The 12,142-nt window shown below is 37.5% G+C and overlaps 3 protein-coding genes across 3 annotated transcripts; 2 read left to right on the top strand and 1 right to left on the bottom strand.

The window, feature by feature from the left end:
* Window positions 1-233: 233 nt before the first annotated feature.
* On the top strand, window positions 234-959 carry LOC141641402 (uncharacterized). The gene has a single exon (XM_074450064.1). It carries the CDS (start codon window positions 234-236, stop codon window positions 957-959), a length of 726 nt encoding a protein of 241 aa, XP_074306165.1.
* A 4,338-nt stretch (window positions 960-5,297) lies between these two features.
* On the top strand, window positions 5,298-6,552 carry LOC141641401 (uncharacterized). The gene is made up of 2 exons (XM_074450063.1): window positions 5,298-5,443; window positions 5,511-6,552. Exons 1-2 carry the CDS (start codon window positions 5,298-5,300, stop codon window positions 6,550-6,552), a joined length of 1,188 nt encoding a protein of 395 aa, XP_074306164.1.
* Window positions 6,553-9,123: 2,571 nt separating this feature from the next.
* LOC141643052 (large ribosomal subunit protein eL33y) lies at window positions 9,124-11,495 on the bottom strand. Its single transcript, XM_074452074.1, has 5 exons — window positions 11,352-11,495; window positions 11,217-11,252; window positions 10,434-10,662; window positions 10,288-10,330; window positions 9,124-9,347 (listed from the first exon to the last, which is right to left on the bottom strand). The coding sequence occupies exons 1-4, from the start codon at window positions 11,381-11,383 to the stop codon at window positions 10,289-10,291; spliced, it is 339 nt and encodes a 112-aa protein (XP_074308175.1). The 5' UTR covers window positions 11,384-11,495; the 3' UTR covers window positions 9,124-9,347; window position 10,288.
* Between the last annotated feature and the right edge of the window lie 647 nt (window positions 11,496-12,142).

Raw genomic sequence — 12,142 nt, 5'->3', positions numbered from 1 at the left:
TTTTATGGTATCAGCTTTCTCGATCCTCCAATCTTCTTCTTCGTTTATCCTTCTCGTCTCTCTTCATCTCTAATCCCGAGCCCTCTCCTGCTCTCCTTCATCATGCCTGGCAATGGCGACTCATCCAAAACCACTCCTTTTCACCCCGTGTTCTCCGTTTCTAATATTAAAAATCACATTCCCATTATCCTTGAAAGGAGAATGTCCATTATGCGACATGGGCTGAATTATTTATGAACACGGCTCAAGCATTTGATGTTGCGGATCATATTGCTCTGCCAAAAGGCGTCACGATTGACAAAGATGCGCAATGGACTCGACTTGATGCCATCGTGAAACAGTGGATTTACGGTACAATTTCCGTTAATCTTCTACACACGATTCTCAAGCCTGGGGCCACTGCCAAAGAAGCTTTGGACCGCCTTCAGGACATATTTCATAATAATAAGAATTCGTGCGCCGTATTTCTAGAGCAGCAGTTCACCCAGATTCAGATGGATGCTTATCCCACTGCCTCCGCCTATTGCCAAGCATTGAAAATGTTGGCTGACCAATTAGCCAACGTTGGGGCTCCGATTACTGAGGAACGACTCATCCTCCGTCTTGTTGCTGGCATCTCGTCGGGCTATTCTCAAGTGGCCACGATTATACAACAACGTGATCCATTGCCTTCTTTTTATCAAGCCCGGTCTATGCTGACCCTTGAAGAAGCACGGCAACAAAAGACTGCTCCTCCCACCTCTGAAACTGCCCTGCTCGCCTCTGCTAATGACAATCGCGCTGAGAATCGGTCTGATAATGGCTCCCATTCCGGTGATAATAATAGGAACAACCAAAACAACAACCGCAACAAAGGGGGCCGTGGTAAAAATTACCGGGGCAAGAATGGTGGGGGTGGTGGCTCGAAAAATTCGAACCGCTCCTCTGATAATAGCAGAAATTCTGGTGGTCAGCAGTAGTCCCAAGGCTCCCGTCACAATTCCTGGACATGGGTGCCGATCACCACCCCTTCGTGGCAGCAGGCCTAGGCTGCACCGCCGTGCCCGTACCCTACCACGGGCTGGGCTCCCCCTGCCTCCACACGAGGGCCTGGTATTCTTGGTCCTCGACCTCATGCCTACCTTGCTCAAACCCCTACGGTTGGGGTCCTCAAGGCGCTTTGATACCTACCGAGCTCGCGGCGGCAATGCAAAACATGACGTTGCAGCAGCCCGATGAAAACTGGTATATGGATACAGAAGCCACCTCCCATATGACCGGCAATGAAGGTACACTCTCGTCTTATTTTAAATTGAGCAATAATCGCAAATAATTGTTGGTAATGGCACTGAAATTCCAATTTATGGTTGTGGTGTGAAAACCTTACCGTCTCCCCTTCCCCCGTTACTGTTAAAAGATGTCCTACATGCTCCTCACATTATTAAAAACCCTGTATCTGTACGAAAACTCACAACTGATAATAATGTATCTGTCGAATTTGACCCTTTTGGTTTTACTTTGAAGGATTTACGGACGGGGATGCCAATCTTGAGACGCAGTAGTACGGGCGATCTCTACCCTTTACTCACCTCGCCCACTACAAAAACCGCCACTCCTCATGCTTTCACTGCCACCACCGCAACAACTTGGCACGGTCGTCTAGGTCACCCGGGACCAGCCATTTTTACTCTTTTGCGTAATAATAAAAACATTTCTTGTACTTCTTTAAAAGACAATTTGTGTGAATCTTGTCAGCTTGGTAAGCATATTAAGTTGTCGTTTTCTCCGTCCCCTACATCTACTTGTTTACTGTTTGATATCGTGCATAGTGACTTGTGGACTTCACCCGTACTTAGCTCCATGGGGCACCGATTTTATGTGCGTGCTTTTCCTCGATGATTATACTAATTTCCTTTGGACGTTTCCAATTAAACACAAGTCCGAGGTTTTTAATATATTCTCCACGTTTTATACATATATCACAACACAATTTAATCGGCCCATAAAAACGTTACAATGCGACAACGGTCGCTAGTATGACAATTCACAATTTCACGATTTTTTCAAACAACGCGGAATGATTTTCCGTCTATCCGGCCCCCACGCATCTCCGCAAAATGGCAAGGCTGAGAGAAAAATTCGCACCATCAATAACATCATGCGTACTATTCTCTTACACGCCCATCTACCTCCGTCCATGTGGCATCACGCTCTAGCAATGGCAACTTATTTACACAATATACTTCCTAGCAAGGCCAACAATTTCACACCTCCCACCGCAAGCCTTTACCTTCGGTCTCCATCCTACACTCACCTCCGTACATTCGGATGTTTGTGTTATCCTCACTTCCCGTCATCAAGCATTCACAAACTTGATACCCGTACTACACCATGCGTCTTCATCGGATACCCGTTTAATCATAGGGGTTATTTCTGTCTAGACTTGACCTCTCCCAAAATCCATATTGCTCGGCATGTCACCTTTAATGAGAATGTTTTTCCGTATGCAAATAGACCAGACAACAATGCCCCTAATTACTCTTTTTTGGACCCTGATCCGCCCCCCTACACGACACACATTCTCCAAAACCAGGCCTCCCAAACAGCCCCTGACCCACCACCTGAGACGCCCCCCAACTCCCCTGTGGCGTCCCCTGTTCCGGGACCTGACAACACGGCCTCCCCTGTCGTGTCTCCCAATACCACACCCAATACGCCCACCTCGTCCCCTGTCGGCTCATCCCCTCAAATAACAACACGTGTCCAACACGGTATTTTTAAGCCTAAGCCTATTTTTGACCTCTCCGTCACCACTACCCCTACTCATGTGCCCAAAAACCTTCACACCGCACTTAACGATCATAATTGGAAAAAGGCCATGACTGATGAATTTAATGCTCTAATTCAAAATAAGACTTGGGTCTTGGTTCCTCGACCGACTAATGTCAATATTACGCGGTGCATTTGGCTTTATAAACACAAGTTTAAATCTAATGGTGATTTAGAGTGGTACAAGGCTCGTCTTGTTGTCAATGGCAGGTCGCAACAGGTGGGGATTGATTGTGATGAGACATTCAGCCCGGTCGTAAAACACAAGTTTGTGCTTTATGGCAGCCAAATTTTTATCCATATGTAATGTTCCTGTCTCTATTAACGTCATCATTTCTCAGTCTTTGATTTTAATGAGCATTGACATCTGAACAAGCTTAATGGCTATTGACAAATGGTAATATCCTTCTTAATAAACTAATGTCATGCCTATGTGTTTAATACGGAACATTTCTTGATGCGCATGTATTATACTCTAATGTTGGTGATTTAAGTGAATCACGATATCATTTAAGTGTAGTCGGGATTTGGTCAAAGTCAAGTAGACCTTCGGATAAGTATGATAATGCCAAAAGGTACCTATTGGAAAATAACTAATTATTTTCCTAAATTTGTGTATGATATTTATGTATGAAGGGAAGAAAAAAATCAGAATTTCCGACTTTCAAAGAACAAACAAATTACAAACTTCATTTGTATTCTCTCGATTCTATTTGCCTAGAACGAGAGGGAATCGATAGTCTTATCCTACAAGATATTTCGTGCAACCCAAGGCAAATGTAAGGGTGGAAATACTCTTTAAGAAAAATGATTCGTGATTCTATCGTTATCCAAGTTTATCATTTGCTATTGGCGGTCGACGGAGTGTCAACCACCCTGAATATATCCAACATCTAATCCATGGCATTCATTTTGGCCATATAATTTTGTAGATTATGAATTTACATATAGTTTATTACATATCGTATAATAATTTCTCTTTTCTTGTTAGTGTATCAAGCATTAAATTGAACATGTATGAGTGTATACGGAAAAATTTGTTAGTGTTTTTCACAATTATTAAATGCATTTGCTGATTAATGTAATACGGTCTTCTATCTATTTAATGTATGTGAAACGATCCATTCTCAACATACTTTAAGATGATCTTATATCTGTTTAATTGAGACAGACTCATATCTATTTAAGTGAGACGGCCTCATATCTATTTGATTGAAACATCTCCTATCTATTTAATTGAGACGAACTCATATCTATTTAACATGAAACGATTTTAATTTAAGACGATCTTCTATCAATATAATATGAGACATTCTCTTATCTGGCATTATCTTCGGTCAGTATAGTGTGAGACGGACTTCTATCTATTTAATGTGGGGCTATCAATATAATATGAGACATTCTCTTATCTGGCATTATCTTCGGTCAGTATAGTGTGAGACGGACTTCTATCTATTTAATGTGGGGCTGTCTTCTATCATCATAATTTACTATCTTCTATCTATTTAATTCAAGACGATCTCATATTTATTTAATTGAGACAAGCTCCTATCTATTTCATGTGAGCCATCTCGTATCTATTTAACATGAGACAGTCTCTTATCAGTCATTATCATTTAAGACGACCTTTTATCAATCCATGTCAAGGAGTTTCATGTAGGGATACAATATCCCATCACATTAATGTGAAATAGTCTTTTATTAGTATAATAATAGGGATAACCTTCTATCAAAAACTACTTTATATCAGTTCACTATCTCTATAATGTGACTGATTCTCCTTTAAATTTAATGCGAGACTAATTTTCTTTTATCGAGTAGTCTTACCCATATTTTTCATTCCTCAACGGGAAATCATATTTTCTAATTTCTTATGACTTAATTATTTATCAATCATCATATTTCCCAGGGATATCAATTCTTGCCAATTTACATAAGACACTAAATGTGTCATATAAATTCAAATATTTGGCGAGATGATGATAAATGATTTTTGAGCACTTATGATATAATATCTAATTTAAGGGGAGAAGTATTTTGGGCAACATTCTTATTAGTCAAGACCTTGTTAGGCTTTATACTAAGAAGAGTGTCTCTCCTAGATGCTTGATGAAGGTAGATTTAAGGAAGGCCTATGATTCAATTGAGTGGATCTTTGTGGAACAAATGCTAGATGCTATGCATTTCCCTCCCCATCTTATCAAACTCATTATGCAATGTGTTAGCACGACCTCCTATTCTATCAGTTTGAATGGCCAAATACATGGATATTTCCCTGGTTGTAGAGGTTTGAGGCAAGGTGACCCAATGTCACCATTGCTTTTTACTCTCTATGGAGTATTTGAGCAAGCTTCTGGAGATGGGCAGTTGGATTCCTGGATTTTATTTTCATCCCCTTTGTAAAAAATTAAGGTTGACTCATCTGATGTTTGCAGATGATCTTCTCTTATTTTGTAAAGGGGGGGGGGGTTAAATCAATCTGCATTATTATGGAGCTTTTTAAGAGATTCTCATCTGCATCTGGTTTGCATATTAACTCAGACAAGTCTGACTTCTATAGTAATGGTATGAGCCCTGCTACTATTGATAAGGTTCTTCAGGGGACTGGGTTTAAGAAAGGAGACCTGCCATTCAAGTATTTGGGGGGTCAAAATTTCCCACAAGAGATTGACTAAAGTGGATTGTAATGTCCTGGTTGATAGGATGATTAGCAGGATAAGAGGCTGGAATAGTAGGAAGATTTCTTATGCTAGTAGGCTTGTCCTTGTGAAATCTGTTATATCCACCATTCACAACTATTGGTCCCAAATTTTTATTCTTCTTGTGGGTGTTATGGATAGAATACAAGCTCTTTGCAGGAATTTTTTGTGGGAAGGCAATGATCAATACTCTAAAGCACCCTTGGTGGCTTGGAATGTACTCTGTCAGAGCAAGGAAACTGGTGGCTTGGGTTTAATTGACAGCAAAACTTGGAATGTTGTGTCCATAGGTAAACTAGTCTGGTGGATTACTTCTAAGCAAGACCATTTATGGATTAGATGGATAGATGCTATTTATTTGAAAGGTACTACCTGGCTAGACTATGAACCTACTCCTTATAGCTCTTGGGCGTGGAGGAAGGTCTGTGAGGTTAAAAATATTATGAAGAGTGGCTATGTGAATGGCAAGTGGAGAGGCGCCAATGATACATATACAATTGCTGAAGGTTATGCATGGCTAATGCAGAGTACTGAAGTGAGAGTATCTTGGTACAAGTTTGTCTGGAACAGATTTAATACCCCAAAATGGTGTTTCACTACCTGGTTGCAGCAGCAACAGAGATTACTCACGCTTGATAGACTGGCTAAAATGGGTGTTGCAGTACCTACTGAGTGTTATATCTGTGGTATGGCACCTGAGACCTATGATCATTTATTCAGAGGTTGTGTTTATGCTCAGACCTGTTATCAACTGTTGGCAAAATGGTTAGGGGTTAATGCAATGGATCTCTGCAGTTGTGATAAGCTGCTACATATGAAGAAGCTCTCTTTACTGGCTAGACAGGTGATCATAGCAGCTGTGGCAGGATTGATATATGGCATTTGGCAGTGTAGGAATGTTTGTAGACTGGATGGCTATGTCATGCAGCCAGGCAGTCTTATACAGCATATTCAGACTGATTGTAGGAATCGTGTATTGGGGGTGTTCCAGGGGCCTATGGCTCTGGCTGACAAGAGCTGGTGTAATGTCGTAGGTATTTGTTGAGTACTGAGCCTTGCTTAAATTTATTGTAATTCTCTGATGTAAAAACAGTGCTCTAAATGGTGTATGGTGTCCTTTTTATGGACTATGATATAATATTACTAACATTCCACCAAAAAAAAAAGATATAATATCTAATCATAAGTTAGCATCCAACTTTAGTTTGGCAAGACAGTAGTGCACAATTGCACATATTAGGGCATATCCAACCTCAAATATGGAGGATTATAATAAATTGCTTGCGAACTACTATCAAAAGTTGACATAAAATGACATATATGATCAACATGTGCTTAAAGAACTTTGATGTAACATTGAGTTCATTTGGGTTTTTACTATACCCGTTTATTATAAACATAAAGCTTATAATGTGCTAAAACTCTTATGTGTAGCATTATATTACTCCGTATTACAACAGGAGACTACACTAAATTTGAGTATGATTGATATTCGAAGATCTAAACATTGGCGTTCCACGTTAATACTCGAGGTTGAAAAGACCTAATAAATTCAATTGTACAAATTGATATTGCTTTAGTGGCTTGAAAACCATATAACAAAATACGAGTAATTGTGCAATTACATTTCACAGTTTGATTATTATCATGTGAAAAAGTTGATCTTCTAAATTGGGCGTCTTGATTCAGCACATTAAGAGCCAGTTACATTATTCACTACTCCCCAAAATATTTTATGATTTTACGAAATGCCCACTATTGTATCTCATTTATATATGATATGAGAAATCGGATTCTAATGTGGTTATGTAAATGATTGCAATCTATCTTGAATATAGTTTTTACCACCTTAGGGGGAGAAAGTAAGTGAAAAGTTGGTAAAACAAAAAAAAGTTTTATCATATTAAATTTCACCTACAGTGTAATATATGAAGAATATCGATTCTAGAAATTCTAGTATATGATCATAAAAGTATATCCATATGAAACGGATGCACATTTGCACGCATTATTTAATTGCCGTTGAATTAGGATTTTATAAGTCTATTTGACCGTCGACATACTTATGGTTATGAGCTCATAAACCTGAAATCCATCCAAATCATGGATATTGAAAATAAAACTGTACAGTTTGCATTATCGAGCCATCATATGCATATACATAGACTAAGTTAAGCATTTGCATTTTATTTTTCTATTACATCATTGCATTACTTCATATCATATAGTTTAGAACTGAGTCACATATTATATGCATGCACATTATTGTTGATGATATGATTATTCAAAGAAAAGGTGCAGTATTACAAAAGTGACAAGATTATTTGAAGTGAAGATGCAAAAATCGTTATGAATTACTACTATCTTCATATTATGAAATTTGAAACAATCAACGACTCCTATTAATTGAAGACATCTATCAAGTTGATTAAGTACGATGACAGCTATTTTCAAGATCGAGAAAGTTTGTCACATCATGAGTTGTATTGATGTTCTACAACTGATGTAATCATCAGGGTGAGTGTGTGTGTATTTGTCTTTCTTTTTCCTTATCTATGGTTTTGTCCCACTGGGTTTTCCATAGAAAGGTTTTAATGAGGCAGCTTATTCCTTTGCGTGCTAGAGGAATATAGTACTCTTTTTCCTTACTAGTGTTTTTCGCACATGGTTTTTTTAGTAAGGTTTTAACGAGTCATGTTCTTTAGTAATGTACATCTAATGGAGTGTTATGAAACATTAGTTAGATGGATGTCCATTGGGCTTATACCCATTATACATGTATCTAGGGTGTTGATAAACTCATCATCTATGTACTATATATACCCCATATGAGATGAATAATAGACAACTCTCTTACCTCTCTCAATCGATTTGCTTATTTCTCTCTAAGTTCTTTCTACCATTTATTCTCTATTTCTATTCTATAACACGTTATCAGCACAACTCTAATCAATTGAGTTAAATATCGATTTGCTTATTTCTCTCTAAGTTCTTTCTACCATTTATTCTCTATTTCTATTCTATAACACGTTATCAGCACAACTCTAATCAATTGAGTTAAATAGATAGGTATGTTTTTTTTTAACTACTCTGTAGAATTCATCGGATATTGTTAGGATTTTAAAAGGCAGGATTTTTCACTAAAGGATCAACATGAACAAAATGTGTATTTCACAACCTTTTCCAAATATAAACCATCAAATCTAGGGACATAAAGAGAAAAATAAGTTCCACACATTTCCTTTTAAATTTCCTATAATTTAATTCATTCATGGCGTTGCCGTGCAAGCATAAAAACATCGTCATGGTTCCAAGGAAACAGTCGGATAGACAAAATGAAGAAAAATTGAATTGACATAACTGGATTGTCTACCATAGCTGCATGTCAAAGGTCACAATAACTTAAGAAAAAAAAAAGACAATTTTTGTCATTTGCTTTTTTTCTCCTCATCAAGATTTAGTGATGCGTCTATGACCAAATGACCTAACATCACAGCTACTGAGACTGGATTTCCAAAGATCAAAATCGCCAGTAATGTGATACTCGAGTCTCCAGGTATACTAAAAAAATTCTTGGTTAAAAATAGATTTGTGTTAGAATATGATTATACTTGGATTGGACAAATAGGAGTACGGAGTATCATTTAACATAACATTCAAAACTTTGCCGTCTAGGTACGAATCAAACTTTGATCATGTCCTTAACAGAGGAAAGATGTTCAGGATACAAGTTTTTCTCTTACTACAAACTATGAAATTAAAGTAAAACCACTCCTCCAAGACTAATGAAGTGAAGCTCATAAAATGATTGCTTGCTTCTCTACCATCAAGCACTAGCACCTGTAAGTCAAAGTTAACTCGCTTAGTAATCTGCGTGAAGTAAACTGGATCTTAAGATTCAATTGAGACGTAAAAGAAGAAAGCAATAGACAAACCAAAATGTTGAACCAAAATATCATACAAAGTTGAAAAATAGAGTATAGAGGGCATTTGATCAGATAAAATTTTGATCACAGAAACTCAGAAAACTACTCTTAACATGAAACAGAAAGAAAACACTTGAGAAGTTCAAACCAAGAAGTATATGACTTAAACTTGTTAATCTAAAACCTAGGGAAACATCCAGGTAACTCTATCAACGGTTACAAGAATATCACAACAGAAGTCAGACAAAGTTTAAGAGTCCTATACCTATTAAGTTCCCCTAAACAAACGTAGATATTATAGCAATAAGACAAATACTAATGTGATAATATCACCCGTCAAACAATGAAGAAAAAGAATACCATATACAACAGCATCTACAACGAGAAAGGCATTACCCCGTAGATGGTTACAACTTGTGTACACATCAGTGAACCTATATTAGTCTCTCAAAATATGTGCACAGGCGCATTAGTGTCACAATTAGCATGAGTGCATGACCCCATATATACGTACCATAACTTGTACGGAGTATCAGCTATAATGATCTAAGAATCTTGGGATAAGTTCATTACTTATCTATCATAACAGATAACACAAACCATGTTTCACAGCTAGTCATTTGTCTTACTGTTCTTCAACTGTCAATTTACAGAATTAACAATTTAAAAACAAGCAAGCATCACACTGCATTTCAAACAATAATGTCTTCAACATTGTCTGAGAATCTATGAATGTCAAAGATAACGGCATCACAACACAAGCACAATTGAACTAAATCCAAGCATTAAACATAGACGTGTCTGGGACTGAATGACAACCATATCAATCAAGTGAAGTAGAGAATCACAAATACCTTAGATGTTACTTGGGTACATGAAGACTCTAACCTTGTCACCCTGCATCAAACCAATTAACACATCAATATTTCCTGATATGCCATGCTTGAAAACTGAGGCAGCAAATATGAGAAAGATAACAGTACAGGAACCGCATAATTACCATAGACTTGGGAGGAAGGTTGGACTTGAACTTAGCACGAACAACACCACTGTTACCGTGAGGCCTGCAGACCTTTCCCCAAATGCAACGGTAGTAAGAGTCGTTCTTCTTGGTCTTAGCCTTGTAAATGTAAGCCATCTTCTTTCCCAAATACCATGCAACTTCTTCCTGAGTGTTCACTCCCTCAATCTGGATCAAGGATGTGTTTGGGTATTGGTTTGATTTCGACCTAAAATCAGCATAAATCACCACAATCATAACCCACCACCACAATCTTATTGGCCACTTAAAATCAGAGAATATAAAACTAAAAACTTGTATGTCACTACTACCAAAGTTCAATTGTTATTGGGTTCTTTACACATTACTTATTCCTCCTCATGTAATTGACATTGCTAAAAAACAATGTGAAACTGAATATAACTATTCATTCCTCGTCAAAAATTTAAAAACAATTGTACTAATGCATCGATCAAGTTCAGCCATACTGATTAAATCATGCTACATTTCCATCAATCAATAAATAAGAGTAATTGAAAGAAGACCATCTCTTATAATCCTACAAATGTACTCATTCCGTACCAATCATTTCTTTACCTTTAATTAAAATACCTCTACAAATGATTGAGACGGAAAGAGTAACATTATCTAAACGTCAATTCACAGTAGAACAGCTATCTCTAATATGCTAGATATCAAACTGTAATAATCTACAAATCTAAGCTAAATAATCATAACCCAGATTATGCTAAACATATAAAGAGTGATTAAATGCAAATTTACCTCTTGTAGCCGAGGATTGAACCTCTGACATAAAGTCTGCACATCAAAATAACAAATATATGTATAAAATGAATAATTATATTATTAGTAGTTGTAAGGAGATTGAGAAGATGAAGATAGAGATGAGATGAATACCTGACGCGTTCACCTTGACGACCCTTCACCATTGTTGTGCTGCTGCTGCTACTTTGGTTGAGAAAGTGAAGGATTTGGGGGCGATTTGGTAGAGCAGAGGCTAATAGTGAAACCCTAGAATGATAATGAAAATGTGAATTTATAGCTTCTTTTTTGGAGATGTCAATTATTTCTATGATATTGCTAGGGTTAAGATTGGGCTGGCCCGTCTCAATTGCTACAAATTCATTTCACAAATTGTTAAGCCAAGACTCCTGGTCAGCTCAGTAGAGCGGCTAAATAATGACACGATACGACAATATGATACAAACAAGACACAAATTAACGGATTTGGATTGAGATTTAATGACTCATTTATGTAAGTGGATCAACAACCTTACACGGGATTTAATTGGGTCTGATTTGGGTTGAACGCAGGGGCGTCTAAGGCCCAGGGCCACCTGAGGCCAGCGAACCGGGCCTCCAACCTTTCGGGCCCAAGTCCATAATATTTCACTGTAAGAAAAAAAAGAAAAAAACTACAACAATTAAAGGTCTAATCTTCTCCAATATCTTTCTCAATGTAGTGTTTGAGATTTCAACACCCAAATTCCCAAATAATCAATCCGCCATCTAATCTCTGATTATATATCTTTAAATCTTCATACAAATTTATAATTACTCAATTTTAAATTGATCTAATCTCTCAATTTATAAAGAAAGCATCCCAAATTCATGAATTTCACGTCAAATGGTTTACCAAGGATAAACTATAATCTGAAAATAAGGTAGGAGTGATTTTAGTTTTAATT

Source organism: Silene latifolia, chromosome 2 (genome assembly GCF_048544455.1).
Source record: "Silene latifolia isolate original U9 population chromosome 2, ASM4854445v1, whole genome shotgun sequence".
NCBI lineage: Eukaryota > Viridiplantae > Streptophyta > Magnoliopsida > Caryophyllales > Caryophyllaceae > Silene > Silene latifolia.
The sequence above is the reverse complement of the archived record's forward strand: the minus strand, read 5'-3'. Positions and strand labels throughout refer to the sequence as shown.

Excerpts from the sequence above, each read along its gene's own strand:
- LOC141641402 (XM_074450064.1), top strand. The coding sequence starts at position 234 with ATGAACACGGCTCAAGCATTTGATGTTGCGGATCATATTGCTCTGCCA.
- LOC141643052 (XM_074452074.1), bottom strand. The coding sequence starts at position 11,383 with ATGGTGAAGGGTCGTCAAGGTGAACGCGTCAG. Across the intron at positions 10,663-11,216 it reads TCAATCCTCGGCTACAAGAG|GTCGAAATCAAACCAATACC; the intron begins GTAAATTTGCAT and ends TGCTGATTTTAG. Across the intron at positions 10,331-10,433 it reads ACCTTCCTCCCAAGTCTATG|GGTGACAAGGTTAGAGTCTT; the intron begins GTAATTATGCGG and ends GGTTTGATGCAG.
- LOC141641401 (XM_074450063.1), top strand. The coding sequence starts at position 5,298 with ATGGAGCTTTTTAAGAGATTCTCATCTGCATCTGGTTTGCATATTAAC. Across the intron at positions 5,444-5,510 it reads AAAGGAGACCTGCCATTCAA|GATGATTAGCAGGATAAGAG; the intron begins GTATTTGGGGGG and ends CCTGGTTGATAG.